General features: G+C 48.2%; 1 protein-coding gene across 1 annotated transcript in view; it reads left to right on the forward strand.

Moving 5' to 3' along the window:
- Dhx35 (DEAH-box helicase 35) overlaps window positions 1-7249 on the forward strand; it is a 72222-nt gene extending 64973 nt beyond the window's left edge. The window contains exons 21-22 of the mRNA XM_027945320.3: window positions 257-368; window positions 6034-7249. Of these exons, the coding sequence (XP_027801121.2) occupies window positions 257-368; window positions 6034-6078 (157 nt within the window). The 3' untranslated portion in view covers window positions 6079-7249. The remainder of the gene's footprint in view (window positions 1-256; window positions 369-6033) is intronic.
- The last annotated feature ends 10756 nt before the right edge of the window (window positions 7250-18005 follow it).

The raw sequence follows: 18005 nt of genomic DNA on the forward strand, positions 1-18005 counted from the left end.
AAGGACCAGAAAGGTCCTTTGCAGGTAACTGAGATACCTTAGAAATCATGTGGGACTCAGAGTCTTCTCTGTGAAATGTACACACTGTGACCCATGTGCTTAGGGAGTGGTATGCATTGCAGGTGTTCAGTGCTTTTGTACACGGAGTTTGGAGTACACACCTGCGAATGATTAAGGAAAGGGACTCAGTATCTCTAACTGTGGTTCCTGACCATCCTGAGACGTGGGAGGATGCTCCATGTCTTTCTCGTTTCAGGGTCATCTACAATGAAGTTATACAGACCTCCAAGTACTACATGAGAGATGTGACTGCCATAGAGTCTGCATGGCTGTTGGAGCTGGCTCCACACTTTTATCAGCAAGGAACGGTAGGAATGAACAGATCTTGTCCCCCAAACCACCCATAGGCGCTGGTTTATATTGTTAAATACACATTTCTTCTTCATTTTAGTTCCTTTAATCCCCTCTGCCTCCACCCATGGTGCATAGGATGAAAAGGCCATTTCATCACCCGGTTCCCCCAAACGGGGTGAAAGCATGTCCGTCATTTGCTTCATAAGGAAGTACAATTAAAAATGAGTCCGTCCAGCCTCATCAGGGAAAAAAACCCAAACCAAAACAAACATATCTCCAGCTCTTCTTTTCTCCCTTTGCTCCTAAAGAAGTTATCTCACACTTGAGACCCACATTTGGAGTAGCCCAGATATTCTCTAATAAGAATTGCCTCACGGACACTATGAATAGGTGTGCAGGCTTAAACCCAAGGTAGTTTAAACCGTTTGGTGGGTGAGACCTAGCCCATGTAGAGTCCTCCGTGTTCACTCTTCTGCCTTGGCAGGTCCCATACAGGACGAGCAGGGTAGTGAACATTGTTGAGCAGATTTATAGTTTTGTTTTCTTCTTCACTTTTGCCAAAAGTGGTCCATTCATTGCCCTAAAAAAAGAAAGGCCATACATTCTTCTAACAAGATTTTTCATTGAGGGATGGTTGTTAATATTTAGAAGTCTGACAGGTAAATCAGATTTCACAAGCTTTCCGGCTGACTGTGACTCATAGACTCAGTCTGTTTGTTCTGCATTGTGTTTTTAATTGGAGTGTCTAGTTATTAATGCAGTTATCAATATGGTTAGATTTAAGCTACCACCGTGCTGGTTTTTTCCTGTCTGTTCAGCTTATTCTTTGTTCGTTCTTTTTCCTGCCTGCTTTCACAGGCACATGCCCTGTTCTGCAAATTCTAGCTGTTTCAAGGGTTCTTTTAGAATTCTATTTTCTCTCTTTAAGTAGTCTTTTATACCTCTTGTTTCTTTACTTATTCATTCATTTATTTTTTTAGGGTTGCTCTAGGCATCCACAGCTCATCACAGTTGACCTTGAATTAGGGTTACACTACTTAGCTTCTAATGTAAGAAATCTATAACAATACATTTCATTTTCTCCATTTCATTCTTGGGGCTGTTGTTGTCTTATATTTTATTTCTGCATATATTTAAACCTCACAATACATTGTTACTGTCACTGTTTTAAACAATTAGTTGTCTTTTAAGAGATTAAAGAAAAAGCGAATGTTTGCGTGTTGCCCAAATATCTGCCATTTCAAGTGCTGGACCCCTTGTCTTTCTGGCATCTTTCCCCTTTAGCCTGAAGAGCTTCCTTTACTGTATCTTGGTTCACGTCTCCGGTGAACTGTTCTCTCAGCATTCATTTATTTGAAAAGGTCTTCACTTCATCTTTGTTTTTGAAAGGTATTTTTTGCTCTGTAGAATTCTAGTTTGAAAGACTTTTTGTTTGCTTGTTTCATTTTAGCATCTTAAAGTTTATTCCTTGCCATCTGGTTTGCGGCGTCTGAGAAGCCAGCAGTCGTTTTCATGGTTGTTCTCTGTGTGAAAGAGTCTTCTCCCCTCCCCCTGCCTAGTGCCTGCTTTTAGGTGTTGTTTTTTTTTTTCTTTTTTCTTTCCTAGCTTTATCTTTGATTTTTTTTTTTGGTGGTTTTGGGGATTGAACCCAGGGCCTTGTGCATGTGAGGCAAGCACTCTACCAGTTGAGCTCTATCCCCAGCCCTTGTCTTTGATTTTTGGCAGTTTGACATGGGAGACGCCTTTCTTTGTCTTTGTCTCACTTTGGAGTTCATTGAGTGTGATGGTTCTTTCAGCTGGGTTTCTTAAATCGTGTTTGGGAAATTTGGGACAGTGATTCCTTGAAATACTTTTTTCTGCTTCAGTGCGTCTCCTTCCTGGAGCACAGCTGCTTGCGCAGGAGCTCTTGATATGGTCTCACACCTCACAAGGCTCTGGTCCTTGTCTCCGTGCTTCAGTTTGGACGGCTGCTCTTGACCTGTCTTCAGGTTACTGATCGGTTTTGCAGTGTTCAGTACCTGCAGAGAATGTTTCATTTCAGATCTGTATTTTCCCATTCTAGCATTTTCATTTGATTCTTTTTTAGTTTTGTTTTTATAATCTCTGCTGAGATCCTTCATGTGTTCATCATATGCATTTTTTCCTTTAAATCTTTGATGAACATATTTATAATAACTATTTTAAAGTCTTGTCTACTAATTCAACATCTCTGTCATTTCTGGTATATTTTGTCTTTGTGTTCTTCCTCATAATCGACCACATTTTCCTCCTTCTTGTACCTAGTACATTTTTGTTGTAGGCTGGATATTATAGATGTTATGTTGTAAAAATCTGTATTTTGTTTCCTTTTCTTATAGAATGTTGACTGTTATTCTGGCACTCAGTTAGTTACAGGCACATCATTTGATTCTGCAGAGCCTTAATCTTGGTCTTCATAGGGTAGGTCTTAGTCATATGCTTGAGACATGGCCTTTTTGGTGTCTCAGTTAAATGGCTAGGATATTCAGTGAGGGCTCTGCCAGGTCAGAGAGCCATCGTACCCAGCACTTTCAGGCCTTCAGAATCTCCATTTCTGCTTTTAACTCCCCAGGCCTCTGCCATTCTTATTGAATCTTATATTTATTGAATCGTATCGCTTAATGTTCAGCCAAAGTCTTCAGGGTAGCCTTGTGTGGACTTCCGGAGCTCCCCCTTTATGATGCCCTATTCTGTAAATTCTAGCTGTTTAACAGTTCTGAACTCTTGTCTCCATTTCCTCTGTTTTCTGATTAGAATTTACTTCTCTGTGCCAAGGTTTGGAGACCTAGAAAGAGATTCAGGATGAGTATGAAGCTTACCTGTTTCCTTTTTCAAAGATTACAGCCTCTGATGGGCCTGTAGCTCAGTAGTAGAGTATGTGCTTAACATGCACCAGGCCCTAGTTCAATCTCCAGCACCAGCACCGTGTGTGCATTCCCTCTCTTATCTGGGTTTATGGTTTTTCCAGCATAAGGGAAAGTCCAAAACCTCTTATTCCATCAGGGCTAGAGCTGGACTGCACAGTGTTTTCCAATCAAAATTTGAATTGATTGTTGCCTTTCAAAAGTGGGAGGTTTAAGCTAGTCTCAGTGACACATGCCTGTAGTCCCAGCTACTTAGGAGACTGAGGCAGCAAGATCACTTGAGCTCTGGAGTTCAAGGCCAGCCTGGGCAACATAGTGAAACCCTGTCTTTTTTATTTTATTTTTTTTTAAGGGAGATTTCATATTAAATATAAGTTTCTGTTTTCTCTTGAAAAAAGTATAACACTGTGCCTGTGATTCTGCATGCCGGCTGTCAGGCTGAGGAGTGACTTCCTGCTGTAGATGCCACAGTCCTACATCCCTGTTTATTCATTTGCTCAACTCTTGGAGACATTTGAGTTTGTGACCCTGTGAATGGACGGGTCTTCTCATCCCTCCTCCCCTGTAAGGTCAAGGGAAATTGCCCTTTGCAAATCTACATAAGATTTAATTCTTATCCAAACAAAAAACAATTCAAACCTCTACAGTTCTTCACACATCCTAAACAGGTGTTTCAGCCAGAAACCAGATCAACTGCAGGGGCTGATGAAATGCAGAGAGTGCCGTCCCTGCCCTGTTGGGTTGGTAAGAATAAACCTGTAGTGAAAGAAAAACTTTCCCTTCCAGTCTCTTCTGTGGAAAACAACAGACTTCAGAGCCAGAGAGAGGTGATTAGCAATGCAAACTAGAATGGCGAGAAGCCCCTGTAAAAGGCCTGCTGAAGCAGTAAGAAGCAGTGCCTAGAGGAGACCAGGCCTGCCGTTGTCCCACACAGTCCTGGGTTCCCAGGGCTCTTGGAGAGCAAAATTAACCTCATCACTTTCCCTTCTCAGCTCAAAATTACAGTTTCTTTAGGTCAACCCCGCAAAGTTTAAAGAGCAAACAGCTCTAGAAGTTTGAAGAAGACAAGCCCAAATTTTCACACTTATTTTTTTCTCTCCAAATGCCTGGTTTACAGCCCATCACTTTCACCGTGATCAGCATTTTTTAAAAGGCTGGGACCTTTAGAAACCACCAGTGCAGCGGCCTCCTTTTACAGTGAGGGTCCCCAGGTCCCCAGGTCCCCCTGGTTAACAGTAGTCCAGAGGAGCTTCTGCAGTTAAGTTTTCCAAAGCAGATGGCCTTGCCCGGGACTCTCCGGATCTCCAGGGACTGCCCATGGACTGTCGATGTTCTTTGGTGAACATAGACCATATACAGCCCACGGACCGTCCATGCTCTGTTCCTGGCACCCTAGGTGACGTTACATCACTTGTTTTTCAGAATGTCATTCTTCCTTATAAAGAGGCCTGAAATGGTTCAGAGTCAGCTTTGTTTATGCTCAACATTCCTTCCAGAAATGAGCACCAAAAATGGCCTTGTAAGCACAATGGCGTCATCTTCCATTCTCAACTAAGGCTGTGGGTGTCTAACCTTAGTTGGAGGGTCATATCAGGTGAAGTACAGAGAGGAGAGAATTCAGAGGATAAATACAGCAAGAATAGGGTGACCTGTTCAGAGATTTGCCTTCCCATCTGCAAATTGTTTTTGTGTTTCTCAAAGTTATCTTTGTTATCTGGGAAAACCCTTCCAACCTGGCCTTTGGAAGACCCTTCCCTGGTCCTCCTTAGGCAGGAATAGATAGAAAGTCTGTCGTCCTGCTGCTCACTGGGCCCTGGCTCCCGTCCCGCAGTCCTTTCTTACCTTGTACTTGGCAGTGTACGCGTCTTCTTTCCACCCTGTATTTGCTCAGGGACTGCAATTCTCTTTGGGGTGGTGGGACCTGCTCTCGTGAGGCCGTGTGTGTGCTGAGAAATGGGGTTTGGGCCCTGAGAAGTTGGGGTGGGAAGTCCCCCTGTGAAGAACTCACCGTGTGCGCGGGTCTTGGTATTCGTTTATGATTTTTGATGGGGCATCAGATGTCCCTCAGTTGGTGAGTGGCTGTCCCTTATTAGAAGCTTATATTTACTCACTCTGCCTCAAATGCATATTTTAAGATTTCTATCACTTTTGGTTTTACCTTAGAATATTTTTATCCTTTAATCCTATTATCTAATACCCATGATTATGTTAGTGAGATTCGTATGTTATGTATACTGACAGTGACATTTCTGGGGGGAAAATACTGTCACTAGGAGGTGTCTGTTTCCTGCCTGGCTTCTTAGCTGGTGTAACCCCCACTGTGGGAGGGGCCATGGCTTTAGCTCCGGTGAGCACAGGCACCTGGCAGGTGGAGATGCTGGCTGAATTGACCCATTCCTTTGTTTCTAAAGGGAGAGTACTTTTCCTTGACCATTCTCAAAAACCTCTTGGAAAGCTGAGGCCATCCTCTGTTGAGGCCAGCCCTTGAGCACAGGCCTTGGGCTTCAGTGCTGCCTGGCGGAGGGAGAGGCGGTTCACTGGCAGCCTCTGGAGTGCTGTGGGGCCAGCTTCTGTCTTGGTGGGCCGGCTGCGGCTGCTTGTGGCCTCCTGAAGTCCTGTTTCCTTCATGGGTCACTTGGGCTTTCCCTCTCCAGGCTTTTTTCTGAGGGACACAGCATTTCCTGAGAAGGCGTGGACTGGGTGGAAGATTTGATTTGGTCACTGACTTGGGAATTATGTTGGAGTCTGGTGTCCTTGTCCAGTTAACCCAACTACGATGTTTTCTCTTCTCTTGCAGCACCTGTCCCTGAAAGCCAAAAGGGCCAAGGTCCAGGACTTGTGAGCTGAGCTCAGTTGCAGTAGCAGTAACTGCTTGGTGGCCTCTTTTCCTTGCTGTCCCTGGCCCCGGGGGTGTGAGCTGGCGCCAGCTCACGTGGAATCTGCAGCTGCTGTGGAGTGGGCTGCAGCCAGCTCACTGGCTCCTTTCTTCCCACCCTTGCCAGCATTTGCCTCTTTGCTGAGATCCAGAGAAGTCCGTGCATGGGCAGACGCACCACGCGCCGCACTAGGCAGAATGGGAGTGGGCCAGGCGGCTCTTGGGCTGGTCAGCACGCTCACTGGCCCAGCAGGCCATTGGCAGCAGGCGCACAATCCTGGCCCAGCTCCTGGGGAAGGAGGAAGAAAGCCAGCTGCTGAAGGCTGCAGTGCCACGTGGGGTGGACAAAGGCTCTGCTGGGCCACCTTTGCTTCCCTGCTGTGGCCATGGCTGAGTTGACCAGTGAGGACCTCTGCTGGATGTGCACAAGCGTGTGTGCGTGAAGGCAGGGGACCTTGGAAATGCTGGAGATTTCTGCCAGGATGGCCAAGGGTCAGGTCTGCCAGAGATCCAAACCGAGCAGCTTGTGTCTGTCTTCTGCCTGTGTCCCTGCTTAACTGTGGCCAGGAGACTGACAAGGGATTGGTGTCTACAGGAGGACTCCCGTGCACCATCCTGGGTAGCCGTGGATTTCTGTCTTTCACAGTGGGCTGAGCTTTCTCTCAGAGCTCAGTGCCACGTCCTGGTGCCAGAGCTGAGCACTGGCGAAAGCCCACCAGCTCTGACCCTCAGGGCTCCTCTGTAGCAGGAATTCACTAAGTTTAGCTGCTCTAAACTTCTGTAGCTCAGGAATGTAACTCTCGTCTCTGTCTTTGTTTGTCCACGTGTGTTCTCGGGAGAACATGGGTGGCTCTTCCAGCAGGCACTGGTTTCCTTGTTGCCCCTGTGGCTGCTGAGATGATGACTGCTCCTCAACACGACGATGCAGTGTCCCCTTACTGTTTCAGTGACAATTATTTTAAAAACACGTAGCTTGAAAATTTATTTTTATACTGGTTTTAGTTTGGATGTGCCACTTTTGGCATCAAACCTGTATGGCATTTTTATTTCCATTTTATAAACATGTAAATAGTAGTGATAACTTGTTAATAATGGTAAACCTTTATACCTAAAATATACATATTCCCTCCCATCTATAGATGTCATGGTCTTTATTTTAAGATGGTCCCATGAATTATTCCTTGCGAGGGCCTGATATTGTCTAAAAAACCTGATGCAGTGGCATCCATCAGCTTTGGGGTTACATGGACACAGGAAGTTCCCCTCCCATAATGTGCACTGATGTGCCTGAGTGTCCTTGAGAGTTCAAGCCATGGGATGCTGCTTAAAGGAAGACCCAGAGAGGTACCATTTCTTACTCCCTGGGATCTTTCTGTGTAGAGCTCAGAGACATCTTATTTTCAAAGGTTCTGTTGCAGTAGAAGGGGAAACATTACAGGATCCACACCCTAAGGTTTGAGACCAGAGATCCAAAATGGGGGGCACCTGGAGGGTGGCAGACAGAAGCGACCCGCCTTTCCTTGGTGCTTCTGTCTTTGGGTGCCTGATCATGAGTACACACTTCCCATCTGTACCTCCGCCTCTTAGAGGGCAGCCGTCACCAGAGCAGGGCTTCCAGTTTTGTATCCTGTGTTATGTTACAGCCTTGGGGATGAAGATGGATCTTCATTGTCAGAATCTGAAACTTCAAAATCCCGAGCCCTTGACTGGGAGCCCTTTACATAATTCTGCGTTTGTGGTCTGTACAGGCCTCGCCAGCTCCCTCCCACAGGTGATTTCCCTGTATGTGGGATGTTGCCATCACAAGGAGCCCCTACTTCTGTCCACTCCTGTGGGTCACAGTCCAGCCAGCAAATGGAGGTTGAGCCAAGTGCTGAGTGTACAGGGGAGTGGGGAGATGCTGGTCAGTAAAAGGTGGGAAGAGTGGATCAGAACAGATGGGGTGATGGTGATACTGGGTGGTAGTCTTTTAAAAAATATTTTCCTTGGAAAAATAAAATGCCAACAATCCTACGTCATCCACCTGATCAAAAACCAATTCAAAATGAAAACAAAAACTGATTGATGAAATCTCTGTCTGGGAACTGCTGGGGTGTGGGCAGCCTGGACTGTGGGCCAGCTGGCGACACCCCACCAGGCGCGGTCCCTCTGGGAATAGGGATCCAAATGCCAAGCAGCTGAATTTCCAGTGAATTTTTGGTGCAACAGGGGTACCTGCCTTCATGTCTCACTGGAAGGATTCAGGTTAGCTGGTCTCCAGCCCGTATCCCTTCTTCATCTCAAGATCAGCTGTTTTCCACTCCAGTGACTCACCTGGATTTTTCCTTAGCCTTCTGGCTTGTGATGAAATGATGGTGGAACTTTGGGTTACTTGACAGTTGAATTTTTTTTCCCTTTGAGTCATTGGAACTGTAACTAGCCAATTAAATCGTTTGACAGACACCTGGCCACTTAGGGTGAATAGCTAGTTTGCCTGGCAGGCAGGAGGGCAGTGGTCCCTGGGTCCTCACCATCATTGCTTCCACCAGCAAGCAGGGCTGCCGTGCTGGCACCTGGTGAATCACGGAGATGTTACCTCATGCCCTCTTGGGTGGTACTCAGCTTGTTCAGACAGGCTGTCTCCTCGCCTGCTTAAGTGGGACCAAAGCGATTCCCAGGGCAACACCTCCCCTGGCCCTCTGGCATGTGTGGCCTCTCTCCCACTTGCATCTTCTATCGAAGACTATGGGCCAGCGGAGAGGCTGGGAAGTAGGAGATTCACAAAGGAGTGGGGAGGTGGGGGCAAGGTTCAGTGGTTAATGCCCCAGAGTCTCCAAAGCCAGGGGAAGGCCCAGCACTGGCTACTCCTAAGGCTTCTGAGGCCTTGTCCATTGACCACGGCCCAGTCAGCAGCTCTGAATACAAAGGTCCTGGCCAGGCCCTTTGCTGGCCTCAGCCTGATACGTGAACCAGTACTCGATCCACTGGCAGCCTCGACGCCTTCCTGCCTCCTGACTACTGCTGTCAGGACCCCAGGGACCTAAGGGCAGGTGGTGGCTTATTGGATCTTACCAGCCAGCCCTCTGCTGTCTGTGCCTTTTCTGTCCCTCTTTTTGTTTCCACTTGTGACTGTGTTTAGCCCCCTTACCCCACCTGACTTTTGCATCATTCCCTTTTTCCGTGAAGCTTTAAGAAAAATACAGATGTGATTTTATTTTTATATTCTTTTCAAAATTATTTTTCCCTTAAGATTTATTTTAACTTCTTAGTCTCTCTTTACACTCTGCTTATTTACTTCTAACTTTTATTTTGAACACTTAGGTACAAAAAAAAGTCTCAGGTAGTTTTGTTGTGCTTCTGTAAATATTTTCTTCATTTAATATATTAGTTTGGACTCAGTGATTTCCCTCCTGTTTTCCTTTACTCCTTTCTTCTTAGTGTGTTTGCTTTAGTGGTTGGCAGAAGGCCTGCTGGTAGGTGTGGGAGATGAGAGAAGACATTTGCAATAGATAACACCAATCAATGATCACATGTCAGGAATGCACAAGAAGCTCCTATAGGTCAACAAAAAGAACCCATATAAGAAAAAAATGGGCGAAGGGGGTGAACAGGCAGACCCTAATCCATCAAGCCAACACCAATGCTCAAACTGAGAAGCACCAACTAAAGTAATAATTGGGTGTCGCTTTGCATTCAATAGATGAGCAGAAGTTGGAAAGGTGAGTCGTGGGAATGTGGGCTGAGATTCAGAGACTGCTGCCCGTGGCCAGTGTGGCTGTCCTGGAAAGTGGCCCGGCACTACTCACCAGTGAAGTACATGCCTGCTCATGGCCCAGAAATTCCACTTCTGTTGTGTGTTCCCAACAAAAGTCTCCCCTGGTGCATAGGAGACATGTGTAAGAATGGTCCCCCAGTGTGATGGGTGGTTGTGAGATTGTGTCCGTTGCTGGGAGAGTGCAGAGAAATGTAGCGGATGATGTTGTGGAGTGCAGCAGAGCAATTCCAAGTCACAGACAGCAGATGATACAGGCCTCAAAAATAGTTCGGTGGAAAAAGTGGGAAATGTGATAGTACTGTTTTCAGAAACTGAAGATACGTGCACACCAAAGGCAACACAAAGATTGCAAAACCGCAGACCAACAAGGCGCTGCACACTAGGGTGTTGCCTGTGGGGGTGGGAGTAGGGCGAAGGGGGGAGGGGGGATAAAATGGTGAGACCCTGCCTCAAATTTTCAAAAAAGGACCTGGGGATGTAGCTCAGTGGTAGAGCGCCCCTGAGTGCAGTGGTACCAAACCAAACAAAGGAAATAAGTCTAGACAAAACCACATGGGGTTAAAGAAGGAGCCCCGAGTGCTCATCCAGAAGAGATCTGGATGATTCCCTTCTTACCCTAGGTTTTGGGTGTATTTACCAATGGCTCCTGTGAGTTGCGAGGTCCTGGGGTGGGCCTCAGGGGGCCTGCTGCTGACCTCCCAGTTCAGAGCCTGGCAGGATCTACTCCACCTGGATGGAATGACCTGGCCAACATCGTGAGACCTCTTGAGGTTTACGTGCCCTGTCACAGCCCACTGTTATTCAGGTATGTGCCCTTGTGGTCCCCTCTTAGTTCATGTTTATTCTGCGGGTCCCACGGTGGACTTGGTTTTCACTGTAGTCTGAAGGCCAGCCACGGGGCTGCCACAACCACTGGGGAGTGAAAGGCCCTGTGGTTCCTTCTAGTAGAGGTGAGTGAGCTCACTGAAAGTCCTCACACGTGTAGATAAACAGATGCCAGAACAGTGGTAGTTTGTGGGACTGATCTGGACACAGATCTTCCATATTTCTAGGAGAGGAACTGGTAGGACACATTTCATCCCTGAGTCCTGCCTGCTGATCAGCAGCTTTAAGATGGAACATACGTTCATGCCTACGGGGACTCTCATTCCCACTCAGCCCTGGGCCCTGAGCTGCTGAAGCCTTTGGCCCTCTGAGTAGAGAACTGCAAATTTTAAGGTTTGGAAATCCCTTCAGCTTTTATCATCCAAAGAGTCGCCCCCAGTGTGGCTCCTTCTGTCCCCATCACTGGCTCCCTGGTCATTGAGAACCAGTTTAATTGGCCCTTGTGTCTGGTTTTCCAAGGACTGCCCTGTAGGGGGCTGGAATCTGGGCCAGGTTAGTGACATAACACTCGAATTGGAAGAGGACACGGGGGAACTCATTAAAATGTCTTGCTCTAAAGTTTTGTTGCTCGGAGAAGCGTATTCTAGATCACCCTGGGTGTTCCCGACTTCAGCTGCAGACTTGGAAGGCGGGCAAGTTCTGGCATAGCCCTGCCTTGGTGGCGAAGTCCAGGATACTCAGCTTTTAGGGAGTCAGGGCAGATTTTTTGTTTCAGATTAATAAACCAAGGCCACTATCCTGTGCCGCGATGAGGTCTGGCCAATGCTGAGGGGTCCAGATGCCTAGGTTTTATGTTTGATTTTTGCCAATTGATTAGTTGGTTTGACCAGGCAGTTAGGATACAAGGGCCTAGCACTCCCACAGCCTCTCCTGGTTCCTACTCAGATGGGATTCTGACCCCTTCTGGGTGTGAGAATAACTTACAGGACACTGGGCCCAGATCAGTGACACCACAACTGGATGTCACCTGAATGGTGGAAACAAAAGCACTGAATTAAATCAGAGAGCTGGATTAAAGACCCTTTAATTAGGTAAGATTTACACATAACAAATGCACTCATTATAATTGACTACAGTGCGTTTCAGTCCATCAGCACACCACAATGATCACAAAAATCAAATAGAGAACATTTTCATCCAAAAAGTTTCCTCATGATCTTTTGTAGTCACTCGGCCCCCAGCACACCCTGACCTACAGTGGCACTGTTCTGTTGTCAGTATGGATTGGTTTCACCTTTCCCAGAATTCCATATAAATAGCGTATACTCTTGTGTCTCTGTGAGACCTGGGTGTAAGTCCCACTCAGAATTTTTGACCTTTGGCAGGACACGTTCTGTCTTTGGGTCAGTTTCCTTCTCTGTCAAGTGGGGATGATAATAACTCAGCCCACCATCTGCTCTCCTCCCTCCTTTCAGGTGCACTGCTGCTACAGTCAGCTCCAGAAAGGCCCTGCACCTGGGCTTGATGGGTAAACAGGAGCCCCCACTCCTCCAGCCTGACTTTTCAGGAGGGTGCTGCTGCTCCCACCCTCCCAAACCTGTCCTAGGCTCCCTGGTGCCATGATCTCTTTCAAGATCCACATCTCTTTCAAGGAAAGCCACTTTAATGGAGATATGAATACATCCCAGGAAAGACAAGCCCCTTTCAGAAGATGGGCAAAGGTGAGAGGTGATCAGGCGGAGCAGAAGGGAAGAAAATGTCGGGTGGAGTCTCACCAAGCCCAGAGCAGAGCCTCTCTGGCTCTGGGGCTCAGGGTATCAGGACTTCCAGGGGGAGCACTTGTGTATGGTATATGGAGCTTCTGGGCACTCCAGGCAAGCAGTGGCTTCGAGACAGACCCAGGCTTGGACACGGCTTCTGATGCTGTGTCAGGGCATGTGATGGAGGACCACGTGAGATCATGGACTCAGAGAGGCTGCAGAGCGGCACTGTGCTGCCCTCTTCTGGCCAATGGAGGAAGTGACTCTCCAAATTGCTGTCCTCATCTGGCATTGGGCGGAGGGGCTGCTTTTGGTCCCTTTCTTCTGACAACCTGGCAGAGCCAATCTGGAGGGGTGGAGCAGTGTGGAGAACTGATGTGCTGATGTCTCTGTTATTCCCTGCACGCCCCTTCTCTCTCTTCCCTTGCCTGTAATACATGCACCTAAGGAGGGGGAGCTGAGCAAGTCATGTTGCTGTTCCAGCCTCCTCCTGGGCAGTTCCCTTCTGCTGTACCACCCCCATGGCCCCTGTGGCGACTGGTTCAGGGAAACCTTGTTCTGCTACCTTTCCATCAGTAGAGCTGGGGGGACCAATCCTGGGGTGCAGGAGGAAGCACCTGAGTTTGGAGGTAGAATATGGACCATACTTATTCAGGTGTCACCTTGCCCAGGCCACAAAGCCATGGTGGAGAGATGGGCTGGTGCCTCCGTGTGCTGTGTGTTGAAGAATAGCTGCAGATTCCTGGACACTCCTCCCCTGCAGAGGTGGAGTCTATGGCCCCTCCTCTAATTTAGCTGGTTGGTGATTGTTTTGACCAATAAAGTAGCGTTGAAAGTGATGCTGAGTGATTTCCAAGGCCACGTGGCTTCTGCCTGGCTTTCTGGGTCACTGAGCTGTCCAAGCAGGCCAGCGACCAGAGATCAGAATGCTAGAGAGGCCATTGGTGGGTCCCACCTCAGCTATCCAGCTATCCCTTCCTGGGGACTAGAATGCTATCCCAGAAGTGTGTCCTCCATTCCAGCCCTTCCAGGCCTCTAATTTTCCCTCAGTGGGGTCCAGAGACAAACCATGCCGGCTGTCCAGATTCTGTCTGTGAATGTGATAAAATTGTAGTCATTTCTTGCCATCAAGTTTTGGGTTGGATTGCTAGGTATCAACAGTCCTGGGAGCATCACTCCAGTGTGGGACATCAGACCCCGGCCATAGAAGGCTCCTTGGGCCCCCCTGGCCTGGTCTGGAAAGGGAGGCACTGTGAGAAAGCTTGGGGGACGAGCCCCTCTCCAGGCTCACCGGCAGGAGCCCTGGTGGGCCCCCTCTGGGGGATTCCCCCGGGCCTGGAGGCGCTGAGCTGGTGAGCTCCATTCCCTCAACTGAGGTCTGGCTGATCCATGCTCATTTTAATATGAAAATAAGATTTTGTGTCACAACTGTGACCCCTGAGAGGTCTTGGGGTCAGTGACACGCTGGGATTTGGAGTTGCAGAAAGAGTCGGCTGTGGGCTGGGGGAAGGTCGAAGGTGGGACAGGAGCAGAATCAAGCCAGAGGATGCGGTTTCAGAAACACTGTGGGTGGGCAGAGCCAGCTCCCATCCCGTTTGTCCCCTGAGAGGAAGAACTGGAGGCTCAAACGGTTCAGGGCGGAGCAGCTAGCGCAGGTGCCCTGGAGGGCGGACCTGCGCTGCCGCGTTGTGCCGGGCAGGGGCGGACCCCCTTCCGGAGTCCTAGCCACTGTTGCCAGAGCCCCAATCCCCCCCAGCCCAGGCCACAGCAGGCGGGATGCTCCGGGAAGGTGCTGCACATGTCGGCCGGCAGGGGGAGCTGTCGCCCCACGTTTGCGCGGTTGGGAGCTCCAGTCCCATTCCAGGTCTATTGGTGAAGGCTGAAGAGAGCAACCAGACCCGTGCCCAGTGCATGCTCTTGACCTGCTCGCCCAGAGACGTTCTCAGCTGCCCTGGAGTGGAAGGAGACACCCCCACCCCACCACACACACCTCCCTCGACTAGGTCCCCTTCTCTGTTCACTTTGGCTCAAATCAGGACCTTACCCACCAGGTCCCTAAATCTTGACCACCTCTAGGAAGAATGCATGAATGTCCTCATTTTACAGGTCCAGTTTGTGAGCAAGCCACACCAAAATCAAAGAACACCAGCGAAAGTTTATGGAGTTCTAATTATTGACTTAGCTGCTAGGGCCCTTCTGAGTGGAGTGTGGGCAGCTGCTGGGGAGACCCAAGGACCTGCAAACAGGAGCAGATGGGACACGTCAATCTAAGGGACTAATGAGTGTTCCGGAGCATCCCAGGTCATCCCCTTGCTGTGTTTCTGTACATTGCAGGCATCTCTCCTGCAGCCTTCAGAGGCCCAAGTGCTTGGAGAGTGGCCTCCTTGGGGTGGGGAGCTGGCACCTAACAGGAGCATTGTCCAGGGACCTGGTGATAGGAGATGCAGCATGATTCCAGAGCTGTGCTCCTCTGTGCCAGCATCACAAGGCCACAGTCACAGCCAAGAGCACTCAAGGCCTGGCCTCAGCCCACTCCAGGCTCTGGCCTCCTGGAGACCAGCCAGTGAGTCGCTCCAGCCTTGGAGGCAGCCCTGGCAGGAGGCAGTGTGGCATGGTGGTTAAGGGCTGGGCCCTGTGTGCCACAGTGCCTTGGCTCAAGTTCTGCTGCCACCACCTACCAACAGTGTGACCTCTGGCATGACTCTTAGCCCTGCCTGTCTTCATTTGTAAAATGAGGAAATAATCCATACACCTCTGCATCAACCATGCTATTTTTTTCTGTTTTATGATGCTTTGGCATCTTATCGTGGACCTTGCTGCCCAGGGGGAACTGCCCCTTCTGAGACTAATTCCTTGAGTCAGTGAACAACTTCCCTGTAAGTGCACCTGTCCTCTGAGAACTGGCCAGTCCAAAGCCCACACTCCCAACCACCCCCTTTATAAAACTCTCTCCCCAATCACTGCAGGGCGCATATCAGGCCACCACGACAAACAGTGCAGCCTAGAGCCTACTAAGATGCTAAATCAGCCAGTTCTAAGGTGCTTATCCTGCCTCACCTATGAATGACACCGTAAAGGCTTTTGTCTGTGTTTCCCCTTCTCCTGCCTCCTGACCAATCATAGTGCTACCCCATGTGCCCTGCATGGTGTGGTCCTTCCCGTCAGAACAGCAGCCATCATTTCTGCTTTGGAGTCAGTTGTTTGTGCGTCTGTCCTCTTAACTGCACCGGGAACAACAGAATCATCCTGGGTACATTTTGAATAACCTCACAAGATTGCTGCAGGGATCAATCTTAACTTTTCAGAAGTGTTTTTAACAGCTGGGTGTGATGGTGCACACCTTTGATCCTAGCAACTCAGGAGGCTGAGTGAGGCAGGAGGATCACAATTTGGAAGCCAGTAGGGGCAACTTTATTTTAAGAACCTGCCTCAAAATAAAAAATAAAAAATCCCCAGGATGTAGCTCAGTGGCAAAGTGTCCTTGGGTTCAGCCCTCAGTTCCGAAAATAAATAAATAAATAAAACATAAATAAATAGTGTTTACAACAGTACCTGACGTGGGGAGTGCTAAATGAGAAGTTACGATGCCATCTCCTTCGCCCAGCCTCATTCCTTCTTTGTACCAACTGCCTCGCTCTGGGAACTCAGAGCCCATGTGCCTCAGGAGCCAGAGCCAGGTGCGATTATCTCCTGTCAATAGTGCAGAGCCCCTCCAGGCAGATGGTGACAGCAGGTGAGGAGGGTGGCCAGGAGCAGAGAAGGGACAGTCCTCAGAGCCCAGCAGAGGGGCCCCTACCCATGTGCCATTTGGCTGCAGGGACTAGGTTTCTAATCAGGGACAACCTCCCCAAACCTACACCCTGATACTCCAGGGTCAAATGGGTCGGTCCCTTTCCCATTGATAATTATGCTTAATCATCATCACCTGAGAGTTTCTCACGACTAAAACACTCAGGGTCACTCCAGGTGAACTGGGCTACATGAAATAAATCACACAAGAGACACAGATACCTTTTTCTTTGGGTCCTGTGACAGCTCCTCTGATTTTAGGGGTCTGTGGAAAGAGAGAGGGAGGGAGGGAGGGAGGGAGGGAGAGAGAGAGAGAGAGAGAGAGAGCGCCAGCGCTAGAGAGATAGGTAGATAGATATTGTGAGAGAGCAGAGAGAAGCCATTATTGTGGAGAAGCCATTCAAAGGAGGCAAGGAGTCAGGTTTCAGGGGGTTGAGTCTAGCTTCCTGATGTCTGCTGTCAGCAGGTTGACTGACAGCTAGGAAGGCCATGCCCAAAGGTAGAGCAAGAGAAGGGGACACACAAAGGGAATTTCCATGGAACATTCTATCTCAAACAGGGCAAAGGGGTAGGATTACAAAAGAATAAGTGAGTGTAGCTCAACCCCAGGGTAGGCCTACTCAGAAGACTGGCCTTGCTATCTGAGCAGGGGAAAGACCGAGTCTGGAGTCATGGCACTGCCGAGCCAGACTAAGTGATCTTTCAGATCCCCGTGGTGTGCAGGACTGGAAGGCGTGGTAACTCATGTGGCTCCCCACAATCATCATCATCTACTCAGTGTGTATGTACAGTGATCAGGCAACGTGCTAACTTCCTGCACTAGCAGTTCTCAAACTTTTTGGTCTCCGGAATTCTTTTTATGCTCTTAAAAATTATTGAGGGTCTCGAAGGGCTCCCAATGTGAGTTGTATTTCTCACTGTTTACTATTTTAGGAGTCGAAACTGAGAGAATTTTCATGTATTTGTTTATAATTTATTTAAAAGAGCAATAATAAATACATGTTAGCATATTTTTTTTTTATGATAAATAACTGCGTTTTTCAATCCACAGAATTGAGAGAGAAGGAAGCATGGCATGATTTTACACTTTTATGTGTCTTTATAGTGTCAGGCTTAGTAAGAAGCCAGCTGGATTTCCAATAGCTGCCTCTGTATTCAAGTTTTTGAGATATCACATGTCAAGTAGTCCCTGGAATACTCCACTGAGTTAATTTTTTTCCCAACGAGGGCAAAAAAGACAAATAACATCTCCATGTTGTTATAAACAGTTTTGACTTTTATGGACCCTCTGGAAGGGCCTCAGGGACTCCCAGAGGTACTCAGGACACACTTTAAAAACTGCTTTCCCGGGCTGGGATTGTGGCTTAGCGGTGGAGCGCTAGCCTAGCAGGGGCGGGACCTGGGTTCAATGCTCAGCACCGCATAGAAATAAAGGCATCGTGTTGTGTGCATCTACACCTAAAATAAATAAATAAATAAATATTAAAAAAAAAAACAAAAAAACCAAAAACAAAACCAAACTGCTTTCCCAGGGAGTAGTGGTACAGGCCTGTAATCCCAGTGAGTCTGGAGCCTGAGGCAGGAGGACAACAAGTTCAAGGCCAACTTCAGCAATTTAGCAAGGTCCGAGGCAACTTAGTGAGACCCTTTCTCTAAATAAAATATGAAAAGGGCTGGGGCTGTACTCTGGCTTCAATCCACAGCACCAAAACAAACAAACAAACAAAGGAAACTGCTGTCTCACACCATGAATAGAATCTTGTGTG

The sequence above is a fragment of the Marmota flaviventris genome, chromosome 2, assembly GCF_047511675.1.
Source record: "Marmota flaviventris isolate mMarFla1 chromosome 2, mMarFla1.hap1, whole genome shotgun sequence".
Lineage (NCBI taxonomy): Eukaryota > Metazoa > Chordata > Mammalia > Rodentia > Sciuridae > Marmota > Marmota flaviventris.